The following is a 17,983-nucleotide window of genomic DNA, read 5'->3' on the forward strand; positions in this document are numbered from 1 at the left end:
ACCATGACAAGATCCTGAGGCCCATTTTATTTATTTTTTTATCTGTGATGAACACATGCATATCTGTCTTGCCAGTCGTGAAATCCATAGATTAGGGCCCAATGAACTTAAATCAATGAAACTGTTACTTTATAATTTTGTTCAGTATCGTTGCTTGTGTTTTTATACAAAAATCTGGGCTGGACTTGTAACCCTCCAGGTCGTAATTACAAGTGGGAAAGTGACAAAACATTGTTCCCTGAGTTGTGACATTTTACTACTGACCTTTCACCCAAAACGTAACATAAATTTAACCATATTGTCAATGGTAAGCAAGCTTTTTATTGGGCTGACAGAAGCACTTGAACACAATCATGGCACACTTACACCCATAAGCACATGAATGCCTTATATTCAAATGTTTGTTAGGTTGACATGGTCACTATCATTTAAGGCATACAGTGAGGGGAAAAAAGTATTTGATCCCCTGCTTATTTTGTACGTTTGCCCACTGACAAAGAAATGATCAGTCTATAATTTTAATGGTAGGTTTATTTGAACAGTGAGAGACAATAACAAAAAATCCAGAAAAACACATGTCAAAAATGTTATTAAAATGTAAATCTATTTATGAGGGAAATAAGTATTTAACCCCTCTGCAAAACATGACTTATGGCAATCACAGAGGTCAGACGTTTCTTGTAGTTGGCCACCAGGTTTGCACACATCTCAGGAGGGATTTTGTCCCACTCCTCTTTGCAGATCTTCTCCAAGTCATTAAGGTTTCGAGGCTGACATTTGGCAACTCGAACCTTAAACTCCCTCCACAGATTTTCTATGGGATTAAGGTCTGGAGACTGGCAAGGCCACTGCAGGACCTTAATGTGCTTCTTCTTGAGCCACTCCTTTGTTGCCTTGGCCGTGTGTTTTGGGTCATTGTCATGCTGGAATACCCATCCATGACCCATTTTCAATGCCCTGGCTGAGGGAAGGAGGTTCTCACCCAAGATTTGACGGTACATGGCCCCGTCCATCGTCCCTTTGATGCGGTGAAGTTGTCCTGTCCCCTTAGCAGAAAAACACCCCCAAAGCATGTTTCCACCTCCATGTTTGACGGTGGGGATGGTGTTCTTGGGGTCATAGGCAGCATTCCTCCTCCTCCAAACACGTTGAGTTGATGTCAAAGAGCTCCATTTTGGTCTCATCTGACCACAACACTTTCACCCAGTTGTCCTCTGAATCATTCAGATGTTCATTGGCAAACTTCAGACGGGCATGTATATGTGCTTTCTTGAGCAGGGGGAATGATTTCAGTCCTTCACGGTGTAGTGTGTTACCAATTGTTTTCTTGGTGACTATGGTCCCAGCTGCCTTGAGATCATTGACAAGATCCTCCCGTGTAGTTCTGGGCTGATTCCTCACCGTTCTCGTGATCATTGCAACTCCACGAGGTGATATCTTGCATGGAGCACCAGGCTGAGGGAGATTGACAGTTCTTTTGTGTTTCTTCCATTTGCGAATAATTGCATCAACTGTTGTCACCTTCTCACCAAGCTGCTTGGCGATGGTCTTGTAGCCCATTCCAGCCTTATGTCGGTCTACAATCTTGTCCCTGACATCCTTGGAGAGCTCTTTAGTCTTGGCCATGGTGGAGAGTTTGGAATCTGATTGATTGCTTCTGTGGACAGGTGTCTTTTATATAGGTAACAAACTGAGATTAGGAGCACTCCCTTTAAGAGTGTGCTCCTAATCTCAGCTCGTTACCTGTATAAAAGACACCTGGGAGCCAGAAATCTTTCTGATTGAGAGGGGGTCAAATACTTATTTCCCTCATTAAAATGCAAATCAACTCATAACATTTTTGACATGCGTTTTTCTGGATTTTTTTGTTATTCTGTCTCTCACTGTTCAAATAAACCAACCATTAAAATTATAGACTGATCATTTCTTTGTCAGTGGGCAAATGTACAAAATCAGCAGGGGATCAAATACTTTTTTTCCCTCACTGTACATTCTTATTTAACACGGTTAGATTTCCAACAGATCATATTTTCAATGTCCTTATCAAAAAACAATTGATCACCCAAAAAATTGTTCTCAATGTCAAATTAAAACTAAACAAAAAACAGTTTTCTAGACCACCACTCTGCTCAGGAGATCCGGCCTGTGTTTTTGCTGGTGTGACTTCAGATGGTTCAGTTGTTTGAAGCGGAGTCCACACACAGCGCAGCAGTACGGTCTCTCCCCAGTGTGGGTGCGCTTGTGCACTTTCAAAATGTCCGCCCGTGTGAAGCTCTTGTCACACATGGTGCAGCGGTGGGGTTTCTCCTGTGTGTGAATGCGCCGGTGCAGCTTGAGGTTCCAGAGCCGACTGAACTTGTTCCCGCAGAGGGAGCAGCAGTAGGGCTTGTCTGTCGTCTGGCTGCATGTGTGCCTCTTCAGGTCGGAGAAGGAGTTGAAGCCCTTGCCACACTGGCTGCAGACGTGGGGTCCCTCGGCTTGGTGGACCTTGAGGTTGCAGGCCTGGGTGCGGGAGTACGGAGTCCCTGGCCCTGAATTCGAACATCTCCCAGTTTTGTGTTTCTGCTTGTGGGCCTTGAGGGAACCAGAGTCTGGGAAGGTCATTGTACATTGATTGCAGGCATGACGCCTCCCCCCTACTCCTGTTACCTGCTCTTGTGAACGATCTCTGAGGTTTAAAGAGTGTCCAAAGTCGTCAGCAGCACCATACAGGCTCTCTGTGTTGTTGTGGGCTGAGCTTCCAGAGTGGATGGAGGTTAGCCCCCTGTGGCCAGCTCTACTACCCAAGTCCGGAACACCGTGTTCAGGGTACCCCTCCTCGTTGATCAACATGCAGTTCAGGTCTCCCACCTCCGGGTGGGGGGATGGCGTTGGCGACCCCACCTGCTCCCTCTGGCTCCGATGGGGGCCAGGCATGTGGGAACGATGGTGATGGTCTCCCCCCTCAGACCCCCCCAGGTTCACCTGGTAGTGACCCGCAGCTCCATAGCTCAGCGCCCCCAGACGAGACGGAGAACCAGGAAGCCTATCCAGCCCTTCCATGTCTAGAAGATGGTCGCCACTACCACCACTGCCGTAACCAGACTTCTCAAAACCAACCCCAAGTTCCTCCATGCCGTAACGGGAGCGGTAAAGAGGTTGGCTGGGGTCCCCTGAGTCTCCCTCGGGATCCGATGGTTCAGGATCCTGGTCTAGACCAGACCCCCAGTCATCCTGGCACTGCTGCAGCTCCTGCTCACTGAAACTCTTACTGGGCCCCGAGACGTCTGAACCGTCGGCCCCTGAAGAACACAGGAGACATTAGGTATTAGAGGCATTGGCAATAGTAGAAACTGGTAGAATAACTAATGCTAAATTTGAACTTAGTTTCAAGGCGATTTATTATAATACCAATGACAACATATTAGAAGCTACTCCTTTTCATTCTCATCATGAAGATGGCCTGTTGTGTTTGTTGTAAAGTCCAACTCACCGTCCAGGCAGATGCCCCATCTCTCCCGTAACTCAGTGTTGTGGAGAGGCTCCTCTTTCAGCAGACTGTCCAGCTTCTGACCTCCGACGTCTGCGGGCTGCAAAAGGAAATTAATAAGTTGATTCTAACTAAACGATGGATAAACTGGCAGTGAATGAATAAAGCTGGAATGATGGTCCCCTATTCCTCCTGAAAGACAAGTTCTAATCTGTTCTGCACAGTACATTTTTATCTGAAGGTTCTGTAACACTGGTGTTTAGTCAGTCCCCTACTTACCTCAGAGATTCTCCTAGGGCTGGTGGCATCGGCCTCCTCCAGGTCATGCGAGGCTGTTTCCCCAGCCACGCTCCCACAGCTGCTCCACTCCTCCCCTGGTACCTTCTCCTGCTTCAGGCCACGCCCCCTCTCCACACCTGGCCACAGGTAAACAAAGAGAACATTTATCTCAACTAAAAGGAAAGCTGAATTGTGAATAATGGAGTCTCCTCACATCAGTGCAGAGGAAGGAAATAAAGCATCTTACCACCAACTCAACTGTCTGGTCAGTGATCACCAAAGTATGGAAGGTACACATTACAGCAGCCAAACTTCAGAGTGATTCCTCCATACATGAAGGGAACTCTCGTGCGCCAGCTGTGTGGTTAGTGAGAAAGTGCATGTTGCAAATGTACGCTCCCTTACTAGACGTCCGACTACGTCCGAAAAATCCGCGGACGGCGTCGGGCCGCTCACGGGGGCCGGATCTTCCAGGAAGTCATCGAACGTAGTCTCTCGGACCTTCCGTTTCCGTTTAATAAAATGTTCAAAATTTGGTCATTTTTTTGCAGTCCCGGATTATTCCACGAGAGGGCGAACGGAATCATATTGCAAATGTAACATATATCACCAATCACGACACGGCTTTTTCTCCTAAACGGAAAAGAATTCGAAGACGAAACCCGGTCTGCGTGGGTTTGGCATTATGGGCAGTTGGCCCCGAACAGGATGGAGTCGAGGCCTCGACGCTTTTCGAGTTAAGGCTATTTTTCTGGGATTAAAAGTCAAACAGGAAAATAGAGTGCTGATTTGACCGCTTCACATCAAACTACATGAGCCTACGGTGTCAGGAAAAAAGGAACCATGCATTTACCAATGTTCATTTCAGAGAAATTGTACAATGACACATTGGTGATATTCAACAATAGGAGGGTTTTTTTTCTAAAAAGTTACATATCCAGTTGCAGTGTGTTCAGATGAGTCCGTTAAGGCGGGTTTCGGAGCTGTGCGAGATTTCTGTGATTTTCTGAAACAACACACACTTGTTCAACCCTCTGTAAATAAGTCAGTTCTTAACATAAAGACCTAAAACTCAATATTCTATAAGAGCCTAACGTTCAGATTCCTGTGTCAACCAGAAGTGCCTTAAAATGGTGTCATAGGGGCTGTTTTGAAGGGTTAAAAAGGTCAGATCTTTCCACAACTTCATATGTGTGACTAGGCAACCCTCATGAACTGTAATTCAGTCATATATCCCATCAGATGTCAAAGAAAAGCTCTCTTACACACACACACAGCAAGGACGGAGTGACACAGTGCGGTGCTTAAAGACACAAAGAGCCTGCAATGGCATTACCATTATCTCTAGGCTGAGACGAGTTCAACGAGATGCCCCGCTTGACCGTAGGTCGTTCGGTTAGAGCGCAGCGACCGTGAGAAAACTAGGCCCAAAATGATGCCTGCACCAATATGTCAAGTGCTTTTGGGTGACAGTGAGAGAACCGTTAGGGTTAGAAGCACAGTTCAACCTCAGGAGCGTTCCTGAGGTCCTCCCGATCTGTGCAAGACTAACCTTGACCCTGTGGCATTAACCCTTCACAGTAAAAAGAAGGTATTTAGATCAAAAAGTGTGCAATGACTTCTCTCCCGATAGGAATACATTGACAATCCTATGTGGGTTATGAATGCCTTATGAACCTGTCTTCTATAACAATCCATCAGGCTACTGTGAGGTCTACCTGTGTCGATTCTAAGGTTCCTGGAGCAACCGGAAGTTGTTAAAACCACCCTAGAGCTATTGTCATATAAGCAACCTGCACATAGTGAAAATCACGCAACTCAACCATCTGTCATTCAGTCAATTCTTAAGGTAGAGACTTCTTATTCAGGATTCTGTTTATGTCTACCCCAAAGACAACGTGTGTTGAGTAAGAACTTCCTGTGACAACCGGAAGTGGTTAAAAACAGCCAAGAGCTATTGTCATTTAACCTGCACATAGTGAAAATCACGCAACTCAACCATCTGTCATTCAGTCAATTCTTAAGGTAGAGACTTCTTATTCAGGATTCTGTTTATGTCTACCCCAAAGACAACGTGTGTTGAGTAAGAACTTCCTGTGACAACCAGAAGTGGTTAAAAAAAACAAGAGCTATTGTCATATGGCCAACCAGCAGATAGTGAAAATCACGCAAAAAACTAAAACACACACACACAATTTGTCCATAGGGATATAGTGTGGGGCTTAGAGGCTTATACCGCCTTCAATAGTTATTTTCGTTCAAACGATTCAAGAACCGTCAGACCTAGAACTCCGAAATTTTAGAAACCTGTTCTAGAGCTCAAGTCGATAGTGCACGGTGATTTATGTGGCTCTAGAAGGTTCTCAGACCGAGAAACGGCCTCGTGCATTTGCAATATTTTCAATTCATTTGAAATATCACGGACATGGCGACATGTAGAAATGTCCCAGAGTCGCAAGACTAGGTGCATTGAAACCGCCTCGGCCCATAGAGACGGACCCCAATGTCTCTGTCCGATAGCTCATTCAGGGACCCCGTAGTAACGCCCTGAAAAAGTGGATTTTCAGCACCAATTAAGGCCATTGCTCGGGCACCGAATGACCTATCGAGCCGAAACTTGGGATTCGGGGTCGCCTCACATAGGCCTACACATATTGTCAGAGCTGGACCCGCAGCTATAACGTAACTATGTGTTTTATGTTTTTTTAATGGTTAAAATTGAAAGCACTGTGAATTATGGGCCTTCTCTGACATATGTGATAGTTGGCTTCTATACGAGTTGGAAAAAGTGGATTTAGTGTCAGATGGTATCAGTTTGGTGTCAGAATGACATCTAATTGACTGATGGACGCTGACTGCTGGGTGACGAGCAATGGAGAGGAACCACATTCACTGCCCGGCCATCCCGAGTTCATCGGGCCAGTCAATTATGCATTTCTGCAGTATTTTTGAGCATGCATAAATTCGTGATGCTAAATGCCCATTGAATCATATTGCAAACGTAACGCGCAATATTGCAAATGTAACGTGTATTTGCAATATGATTCAACAGCAAAAAATATCACCAAAGTTGACATGATGAATCATATTGCAAACGTAACGCGCAATATTGCAAACGTAACGCGCGTTTGCAATATGATTCAACAGCAATAAATATCACCAAAGTTGACATGATGAAATCAACACAATGAGCGATAGAGAGGAACCACAGTCACTGCACGGCCATCCCCAGTTCATCGGGACAGTCAATTTTGCATTTCTGCAGTGTTTTTGAGCATGCCAAATTCGTGATGTTGAGATCCATTGAAACATATTGCAAATGCGCATCAGTGCACATGGTGACCCGAAATGGGTTACCAGGATTATTTTTTTAGAATGGTTTTAAAATGCCTTTAGGGTGGTGCAAGGGGTCCACGGTTGGGTAGGGAGCACCTTCCATCAGTGCCCATCCAGTATGGGGCGCCCCTAGTCATTTTGGACATTTTTCAAAAAATTGCTAAAAAACAACAGTCCCACTTCTCTCATGTCACCATCAAGCCATGGAGAGGAACCACAGTCACTGCACGGCCATCCCCAGTTCATCGGGACAGTCGATTATGCATTTCTGCAGTGTTTTTGAGCATGCCAAATACGTGATGTTGAGGCCCATTGAAACATATTGCAAATGCGCATCCGTGCACATGGTGACCCGAAATGGGTTACCAGGATACATTTTTTACAAGGGTTTTAAATGCCTTTAGGGGGGTGCAAGGGGTCCACGGTTGGGTAGGGAGCACCTTCCATCAGTGCCCATCACGGAAGGGGCGCCCCTAGTCATTTTGGACATTTTTCCAAAAAATCATATTGCAAATGCGCATCCGCGTATTTGCAATATGATTCAACAGCAAAAAATATCACCAAAGTTGACATGATGAAATCAACACAACGAGCGATGGAGAGGAACCAGGAGCATTCCTGAGGTCCTCCCGATCTGTGCAAACCTTGACCCTGTGGCATTAACCCTTCACAGTGAAAAGAAGGTTTTTAGATCAAACTGTGTGCAATGACTTCTCTCCCCATAGGAACACATAGACTATTCTCCAAAATTCAACCTGAAGCCTATGTGGGTTATGAATGCCTTATGAACCTGTCTTCTATAACAATCCATCAGGCTACTGTGAGGTCTACCTGTGTCGATTCTAAGGTTCCTGGAGCCACCGGAAATTGTTAAAAACACCCTAGAGCTATTGTCATATAACCTGCACATAGTGAAAATCACCAACTCAACCATGTGTCATTCAGTCAATTTTTAAGTTAGAGACTTCCTATTCAGGATTCTGTTTATGTCTACCCCAAGGACAACGTGTGTGGAGCAAGAGCTTCCTGTGATAACCGGAAGTTGTTAAAAACAGCCTAGAGCTATTGTCATATAAAACGCACATAGTGAAAATCACGCAACTCAACCATCTGTCATTAAGTCAATTCTTAAGGTAGAGACTTCTTATTCAGGATTCTGTTTATGTCTACCCCAAAGACAACGTGTGTTGAGTAAGAACTTCCTGTGACAACCGGAAGTTGTTAAAAACACCCAAGAGCTATTGTAAAATGGCCAACCAGCAGATAGTGAAAATCACGCAACTCAACCATCTGTCATTCAGTCAATTCTTAAGGTAGAGACTTCTTATTCAGGATTCTGTTTATGTCTACCCCAAAGACAACGTGTGTTGAGTAAGAACTTCCTGTGACAACCGGAAGTGGTTAAAAACAGCCAAGAGCTATTGTCATTTAACCTGCACATAGTGAAAATCACGTAACTCAACCATCTGTCATTCAGTCAATTCTTAAGGTAGAGACTTCTTATTCATGATTCTGTTTATGTCTACCCCAAAGACAACGTGTGTTGAGTAAGAACTTCCTGTGACAACCGGAAGTTGTTAAAAACACCCAAGAGCTATTGTAAAATGGCCAACCAGCAGATAGTGAAAATCACGCAACTCAACCATCTGTCATTCAGTCAATTCTTAAGGTAGAGACTTCTTATTCAGGATTCTGTTTATGTCTACCCCAAAGACAACGTGTGTTGAGTAAGAACTTCCTGTGACAACCGGAAGTGGTTAAAAACAGCCAAGAGCTATTGTCATTTAACCTGCACATAGTGAAAATCACGTAACTCAACCATCTGTCATTCAGTCAATTCTTAAGGTAGAGACTTCTTATTCAGGATTCTGTTTATGTCTACCCCAAAGACAACGTGTGTCTATTCTTTTTGCAAAAAAAACAAAAACACACACACACAATTTGTCCATACGGACATAGTGTGGGGCTTAGAGGCTTATACCGCCTTCAATAGTTATTTTCGTTCAAACAATTCAAGAACCGTCAGACCTAGAGCTCCGAAATTTTAGAAACCTGTTCTAGAGCTCAAGTCGATAGTGCACGGTGATTTATGTAGCTCTAGACGGTTCTCAGACCGAGAAACCGCCTCGTGCATTTGCAATATGTTCAATTCATTTTGAATACCACGGACATGGCGTCATGTAGAAATGTCCCAGAGTCGCAAGACTAGGTGCATTGAAACCGCCTCGGCCCATAGAGACGGACCCCAATGTCTCTGTCCGATAGTTCATTCAGGGACCCCGTAGTAACGCCCTGAAAAAGTGGATTTTCAGCACCAATTAAGGCCATTGCTCGGGCACCGAATGACCTATCGAGCCGAAACTTGGGATTCGGGGTCGCCTCACATAGGCCTACACATATTGTCAGAGCTGGACCCGCAGCTATAACGTAACTATGTGTTTTATGTTTTTTTTATGGTTAAAATTGAAAGCACTGTGAATTATGGGCCTTCTCTGACATATGTGATAGTTGGCTTCTATACGAGTTGGAAAAAGTGGATTTGGTGTCAGATGGTATCAGTTTGGTGTCAGAATGACATCTAATTGACTGAAGGACGCTGACTGCTGGGTGACGAGCAATGGAGAGGAACCACATTCACTGCCCGGCCATCCCGAGTTCATCGGGCCAGTCAATTATGCATTTCTGCAGTATTTTTGAGCATGCATAAATTCGTGATGCTAAATGCCCATTGAATCATATTGCAAACGTAACGCACAATATTGCAAATGTAACGTGCATTTGCAATATGATTCAACAGCAAAAAATATCACCAAAGTTGACATGATGAATCATATTGCAAACGTAACGCGCAATATTGCAAACGTAACGCGCGTTTGCAATATGATTCAACAGCAATAAATATCACCAAAGTTGACATGATGAATCATATTGCAAACGTAACGCACAATATTGCAAACGTAACGTGCATTTGCAACATGATTCAACATCAAAAAACATCACCAAAGTTGACATGATGAAATCAACACAATGAGCGATAGAGAGGAACCACAGTCACTGCACGGCCATCCCCAGTTCATTGGGACAGTCAATTATGCATTTCTGCAGGGTTTTTGAGCATGCCAAATTCGTGATGTTGAGGCCCATTGAAACATATCGGTAATGCGCATCCGTGCACATGGTGACCCGAAATGGGTTACCAGGATACATTTTTTAGAAGGGTTTTAAATGCCTTTAGGCGGGTGCAAGGGGTCCATGGTTGGGTAGGGAGTACCTTCCATCAGTGCCCATCCAATATGGGGGGCCCCTAGTCATTTTGGACATTTTTCAACAAAAAAAAATAAAAGCGGTAAAAAACGAGAGTTCCACTTCTCACATGTCACCATCAAGCCATGGACAGGAACCACAGTCACTGTCCGGCCATACCGAGATCATCGGGACAGTCAATTATGCATTTCTGCAGTATTTTTGAGCATGCCTAAATTCGTGATGCTAAATGCCCATTGAATCATATTGCAAACGTAACGCGCTATATTGCAAATGTAACGCGCATTTGCAATATGATTCAACAGCAAAAAATATCACCAAAGTTTACATGATGAAATCAACACAACGAGCGATGGAGAGGAACCACAGTCACTGCACGGCCATCCCGAGATCATCGGGCCAGTCAATTATGCATTCTGAGCATGTGAAATTCGTTAAAAATGTTTAAAGCAGCAGAGTCCCTCTTCTCCCTCATCATACATGACAAGTAGACTGCATTGATTCATGGCTTAACATAGGGCTATATATCATTTGGGCAGTATAAATGCCATTTGGACTATGGTTCACTGACTTTTGGGTTTGGAAACCGACTTCCTATGATCGTACATGGCAAACGGACAAACATCCTGATTTGGCACCTTCAATACTTTCATACACGTATAATTGACAAATAAAGATTTGGACATTTCATTTGCACATTTCTAATGGCATTTGGCAAAAAAAAGAAAAAAATATGTCACTTTTGACTTCCTATGAAATCATATTCCAAATGCACAAATCATTTGCCTTATGCACAAGCAAATATGTCACTTTTGACTTCCTATGAAATCATATTGCAAATGCACAAAACATATGCCTTATGCACAAGCAAAAACAACCCAAAAAATTATGTCAATAAAATATGTCAAATGTATGTCCATACAGCTCTTATACATGTGTAATTGACATAAAAATTGAAAAAAAAAATTGAAAAACGGTCCAGAAACCACTCTTTAAGGGGTTGAAAAGTTTTCCAAAAATATGTCATTTTTTCAAAATTTGACTCTTGGGTCTTGAATTGTGTTACATTTGCAATATGAAAATTCACAGCGGAGAGCTCTAGCCATCTATTGAAAATTTGCTGTGATTTGGCACATTCAATACTTTCATAATTGACAAAAAAAAAGCATTGGACATGTCATTTTGCAAAAAAAAAGAAAAAAAAGTCACTTTTTTCCTATGAAATCATATTCCAAATGCACAAAACATATGCCTTGTGCACAAGCAAAAGCAACCCAAAAAACGACGTCAATAAAAAACGTCATTAGCATGTTCATACAGCTCTTATACATGTGTAATTGACATAACAATCGAAAAAAATTTGAAAAACGGTCCAGAAACCACTTTTTAAGAGTTGATAAGTTTTCAAAAAAAATATCATATTATCAAAATCTGAACCTTGGGTGTAGACTTGGGTATCATTTGCTGTATGAAAAACCACGGTGGAGCGCGCTCGCCATCTAAAGGAAATTTGGGGTGTTACAATTGGCAATTGCCATCGGAAAATTGCCATATGATTGGCCCGGAGATGGACTGCTTTCGGTGGTATTTACAATCGTGTGTATGATTCGTGCTATGCCAATATGTTCCCATGTTATTTTGTCCAAATTAGGGGGGTTTTCCCTTACATATATACAGTGCATTCGGAAAGTATTCAGACCCCTTGACTTTTTCCACAATTTGTTATACTACAGCCTTATTTTAAAATTGATTGAATTGTTTTTTCCCCCTCATCAATCTACACACAATACCCCACAATGACAAAGCAAAACAAGGTTTTTAGAAAAGTTTGCAAATGTATTAAAAATAAACTGATATCACATTTACATAAGTATTCAGACCCTTTACTCTGTACTTTGTTGAAGCAGCGATTACAGCCTCAAGTCTTCTTGGGTATGACGCTACAAGCTTGGTACACCTGGATTTGGGGAGTTTCCCCCATTCTTCTCTGCAGATCCTCTCAAGTTCTGTAAGGTGTGACGGGGAGAGTCGCAGCACAGCTATTTTCAGGTCTCTCCAGAGATGTTCGATCGAGTTCAAGTCCGGGCTCTGGCTGGGCCACTCAAGGACATTCAGGGACTTGTCCCAAAGCAACTGCATTGTCTTGGCTGTGTGCTTAGGGTTGTTGTCCTGTTGGAAGGTGAACCTTCGCCCCCAGTCTGAGGTCCTGAGCGCTCTGGAGCAGGTTTTCATCAAGGATCTCTCTGTACTTTGCTCCGTTCATCTTTCCCTTGAACCTGGCTAGTCTCCCAGATACTGCCGCTGAAAAACATCTCCACAGCATGATGCTGCCACCACCATGGTTCACCGTAGGGATGGTGCCGAGTTTCCTCCAAACGTGACACTTGGCATTCGGGCCAAAGAGTTCAATCTTGGTTTCATCAGACCAAAGAATCTTGGTTTTTAGGTGCCTTTTGGCAAACGCCAAGTGGGCTGTCATGTGCCTTTTACTGAGAAGTTACTTCCGTCTGGCCACTCTACGATTGGTGGAGTGCTGCAGAGACGGTTGTCCTTCTGGAAGGTTCTCCCATCTCCACAGAGGAACTGTCAGAGTGACCATCGGGTTCTTGGTCACTTCCCTGACCAAGACCCTTCTCCCACGATTGCTCAGTTTGGCCAGGCGGCCAGCTCTAGGAAGAGTATTGGTGCTTCCAAACTTATTCCATTTAAGATGGAGGCCACTGTGTTCTTGGGGACCTTCAATGCAGCAGAAATGTTTTGGTACCCTTCCCCAGATCTGTGCCTCGACACAATCCTGTCTCGGAGCTCTACAAACAATTCTTTCAACCTCATGGCTAGTTTTTGCTATGACATGCACTGTCAACTGTGAGAGCTTATATAGACAGGTGTCTTTCCAAATCATGTCCAATCAATTGAATTTACCACAGGTGGAATCCAATGAAGTTGTAGAAACATCTCAAGGATGATCAATGGAAACAGGATGCACCTGAGCTCAACTTCAAACCTCACAGCAAAGGGTCAGAATACTTATGTAAATAAGGTATTGCTGTTTGTTTTAATAAATTTGCAAACATTTCTAGAAACTTGTTTTTGTCATTATGGGATATTGTGTGTAGATTGTTGAGGAAAAAATGTATTTAATCAATTTTAGAATACGGCTGTAACATAGCAAAATGTGGAAAAAGTCAAGGGGTCTGAATACTTTCCGAATGCACTGTACAGTTGTGGCCAAAAGTTTTGAGAATGACACAAATATTAATTTCCACAAAGTTTGCTGCTTCAGTGTCTTTAGATATTTTTGTCAGATGTTACTATGGAATACTGAAGTATAATTACAAGCATTTCATAAGTGTCAAAGGCTTTTATTGACAATTACATGAAGTTGATGCAAAGAGTCAATATTTGCCGTGTTGACCCTTTTTTTTCAAGACCTCTGCAATCCGCCCTGGCATGCTGTCAATTAACTTCTGGGCCACATCCTGACTGATGGCAGCCCATTCTTACATAATCAATGCTTGGAGTTTGTCAGAATTTGTGGGGTTTTGTTTGTCCACCCACCTTTTGAGGATTGACCACAAATTCTCAATGGGATTAAGGTCCTGGCCATGGACCCAAAATATTGATGTTTTGTTCCCCGAGCCACTTAGTTAAAAAAAAAAATCTTCCCCCCACAGTCCCCCCCCCCCCCCCAGAATAAAAAAAGTACAATTAATTCCATTCCCCCAAGAACCCACCAACAACCAAGAGAATGAACTAAAGACAAAAAAGAAAAAGGCATTAGAAAACAGCAAACAACAATGCAAAAAAATAAAACAAAATAATACATTTAAAACAAAGGACATCAAAGACAACTGAAATCATAACAGCAATGCCTACTTTATATGTTTGTGTGCATGTCTGGCACTATTGCATGTATGTGTGTGTTCTTGTATGTGTTTATTTGAATGAGAGTGTGTGTGTATATGCATGTGTACAAACACCTGCATGGCATTAGCCTCAGGCAAACCGGAAATAGTTGTAAAAACAAAAAAAATACAAAATTGTGAGTGAGCCCACTCCCTTGGCTGAGAAGCAACCCCACACATGAATGGTCTCAGGATGCTTTACTGTTGGCATGACACATGACTGATGGTAGCGCTTACCTTGTCTTCTCCGGACAAGCTTTTTTCCGAATGCCCCAAACAATCGGAAAGGGGATTCATCAGAGAAAATGACTTTACCCCAGTCCTCAGCAGTCCAATCCCTGTACCTTTTGCAGAATATCAGCCATCCTCCAAATGTCTTTGCCTCACTGTGCGTGCAGATGCACTCACACCTGCCTGCTGCCATTCCTGAGCAAGCTTTGTACTGGTGGTGCCCCGATCCCGCAGCTGAATCAACTTTAGGAGAGGGTCCTGGCGCTTGCTGGACTTTCTTGGGCGCCCTGAAGCCTTCTTCACAACAATTGAACCGCTCTCCTTGAAGTTCTTGATGATCCGATAATGTTCGATTTAGGTGCAATCTTACTGGCAGTAACATCCTTGCCTGTCTGTGCCCTTTTTGTGCAAAGCAATGATGATGGCACGTGTTTCCTTGCAGGTAACCATGGTTGACAGAGGAAGAACAATGATTCCAAGCACCACCCTCCCTTTGAAGCTTCCAGTCTATTATTCAAACTCAATCAGCATGACAGAGTGATCTCCAGCCTTGTCCTCGTCAACACTCACAAATGTGTTAACGAGAGAATCACTGACATGATGTCAGTTGGTCCTTTTGTGGCAGGGGTTAAATGCAGTGGAATTTTTTGGGGGGGATTCAGTTCATTTGCATGGCAAAGAGGGACTTTGCAATTAATTGCAATTTATCTGATCACTCTTCATAACATTCTGGAGTATATGCAAATTGCCATCATACAAACTGAGGCAGCAGACTTTGTGAAAATTTATATTTGTGTCATTCTCAAAACTTTTGGCCACGACAGACAGACAAAACAGACAGACACTCATTCAAGAGTTTCTTTATTTGTACTATTTTCTACATTGTAGAATAACAGTGAAGACATCAAAACTATGAAATAACACATATGGAATCATGTAGTAACCAAAAAAGTGGCCACCCTTTGACAGATTTGCACACTCTTGGCATTCTCTCAGCTTCTGAGGTAGAGAGTGCATTTCGATTAACAGGTGTGCCTTGTTAATTTGTGGATTTCTTTTTCCTTAATGCGTTTGAGGCAATCAGTTGCATTGACACAAGGTAGGGGGGTATACAGAAGATAGCCCTGTTTACTTTAAGACATGAAGATCAGTCAATGGAGAATTTCAAGAACTTTGAAAGTTTCTTCAAGTGCAGTTGCAAAAACCATCAAGTGCTATGATGAAACTGGCTCTCATGAGGACCACCACAGGAAAGGAAGACCCAGAGTTACCTCTGCTGCAGAGGATAAGATCATTCGTTTTACCAGCCTCAGAAATTCCTGCTCAAATAAATACTTCAGAGTTCAAATAACAGACATCTCAACATCAACTGTTCAGAGGAGACTGTGTGAATAAGGCCTTCATGGTCAAATTGCTGCAAAGAAACCACTACTAAAGGACACAGATAAGAAGACTTGCTTGGGCCAAGAAACAGGAGCAATGGACATTAGACCGGTGGAAATTTGTCCTTTGGTCTGATGAGTCCAAGTTTGAGAGTTTTGGTTCTAACTGCCGTGTCTTTGTGAGACGCAGAGTAGGTGAACGGATGATCTCTGCATGTGTGGTTCCCACCATGAAGCATGGAGGAGGAGGTGTGATGGTGCTTTGCTGGTGACACTGTGTGATTTATTTAGAATTCAAGGCACACTTAACCAGCATGGCTACCACAGTATTCTGCAGCGATACGCCATCCCATCTGGTTTGCGCTTAGTGGGACTTTCATTTGTTTTTCAACAGGACAAACACCCAACACACCTCCAGGCTGTGTAAGTGTAACAATTTTGCTTCCGTCCCTCTCCTCGCCCCTACCTGGGCTCGAACCAGGCACCCTCTGCACACATCAACAACAGTCACCCACGAAGCACCGTTACCCATTGCTCCACAAAAGCTGCGGCCCTTGCAGAGCAAGGGGAACAACGACTTCAAGGTCTCAGAGCGAGTGATGTCACTGATTGAAACGCTATTAACACGCACCCCGATAACTAGCTGGCCATTTCACACCGGTTACATAAGGGCTATTTGACCTAGAATGAGAGTGACTGAGTGCTGCATCAGATGACCTGGCCTCCACAATCAAATCAAAGTTTATTTGTCACGTGCGCCGAATACAACAGTTGTAGACCTTACAGTGAAATGCTTACTTACAGGCTCTAACCAATAGTGCAAAAAAAGGTGTTAGGTGAACAATAGGCAAGTAAAGAAATAAAACAACAGTAAAAAGACAGGCTATATACAGTAGTGAGGCTACATACAGACACCGGTTAATCAGGCTGATCACCCAACCTCAACCCAAATGAAATGGTTTTGGATGAGTTGGACCACAGAGTGAAGGAAATGCAGCCAACAAGTGCTCAGCATGTGGAACTCCTTCAAGATTGTTGGAAAAGCATTCCAGGTGAAGCTGGTTGAGAAAATGCCAAGAGTGTGCAAAGCTGCCATCAAGGTGGCAACTTTGAAGAATCTAAAATATTTAGATTTATTTAACACTTATATATATATGAGAGAGAGACCCTCTTTAGATGTCTCTCTCTATACCTGTCTGTGAGGCTCCAGAGCTTCTCTCCTTGGCTTCGTCGTTAGCTCTTCCACAGTCCGCACACTTCCCGATACGGCCTCCCTCTCTGTCCCTCTCCCTGCGTCTGTTCTCCGACCACTGCAGCCTCTTCTTCAGCGACTCGACATGCTCCCGGCTCCGGGACACTTCCTTCATGAAGCTATCGTCCACCAGCCTTGTGATCTCGTACATGGCAGCCTTGAATACCGTCTCCATGACTCCGGAGAGCTGAGACTGGAAGGTTACGATGCCTTCGGACATCATGGCAAACTGTCTATGTGTAACTAGATACAGTTACGAATTCGTAACGTTTAGCAACTTTTGTACAGGCGAATCAGTCCGCGGATCGAGTCAAAAAAAAAGATAGGAAGCTAACGTTTGCAGCAAATATACTGGAAACTAAACCTTTCTGTCTGTGTTAGCAGGCTAGCAAATCTAGCTACTCTTGGATGTTGTTGTCTGACTCAGTGACTGTCCTAGTAATACTTGTTTTTATCATTTCGAGGGATAAGATGCAGCAGTTAATATATATGAGGCTATTCTTATAAATAACAGAGATAATGAGAGATGGCAGTTAGCTTGATAGCTAGTTAGAGCCAACACAAAAAGCATACACAAAAACAATACAATTTCCAGAAACAAACCTACGGATCGAGTAGTAGGACAATCTACATTGGAACGATGAGAGAAAATACGACTTTTCTTTGAACAAAACATCTGTACGTTTACTGTAAATAAGATTCGAAATTTAATTCGGCTATTATTATACGATTCGAATACTGATCAGTACCGTAGTAGGCTATTTATTGTGTAAATTATTTACAGGAAATATACACCGAAGCGATTTATCCCGCACCCCACTCAGCCCTATGCGGGCCCTGGTCCAAAGTAGTGGAGTGGACTTGG

At 43.4% G+C, this 17,983-nt stretch overlaps 1 protein-coding gene across 1 annotated transcript; it reads right to left on the minus strand.

Annotated features, from left to right (window-relative positions):
* Positions 1 to 1,886: 1,886 nt before the first annotated feature.
* LOC106610498 (zinc finger protein 628-like) lies at positions 1,887 to 17,715 on the minus strand. Its single transcript, XM_014209878.2, has 4 exons — positions 17,059 to 17,715; positions 3,749 to 3,885; positions 3,473 to 3,569; positions 1,887 to 3,281 (listed from the first exon to the last, which is right to left on the minus strand). The coding sequence occupies exons 1-4, from the start codon at positions 17,339 to 17,341 to the stop codon at positions 2,113 to 2,115; spliced, it is 1,686 nt and encodes a 561-aa protein (XP_014065353.1). The 5' UTR covers positions 17,342 to 17,715; the 3' UTR covers positions 1,887 to 2,112.
* Between the last annotated feature and the right edge of the window lie 268 nt (positions 17,716 to 17,983).

The sequence above is a fragment of the Salmo salar genome, chromosome ssa08 (genome assembly GCF_905237065.1).
Source record: "Salmo salar chromosome ssa08, Ssal_v3.1, whole genome shotgun sequence".
Classification (NCBI taxonomy): domain Eukaryota; kingdom Metazoa; phylum Chordata; class Actinopteri; order Salmoniformes; family Salmonidae; genus Salmo; species Salmo salar.

Coding starts and splice junctions, on each gene's coding strand:
- LOC106610498 (XM_014209878.2), bottom strand. CDS start 17,341: ATGATGTCCGAAGGCATCGTAACCTTCCAGTCTCAGCTCTCCGGAGTC. Junction 3,886..17,058: donor CTCTGGAGCCTCACAGACAG/GTATAGAGAGAG, acceptor ACCTGTGGCCAG/GTGTGGAGAGGGGGCGTGGC. Junction 3,570..3,748: donor GCCCTAGGAGAATCTCTGAG/GTAAGTAGGGGA, acceptor TTCCTTTTGCAG/CCCGCAGACGTCGGAGGTCA.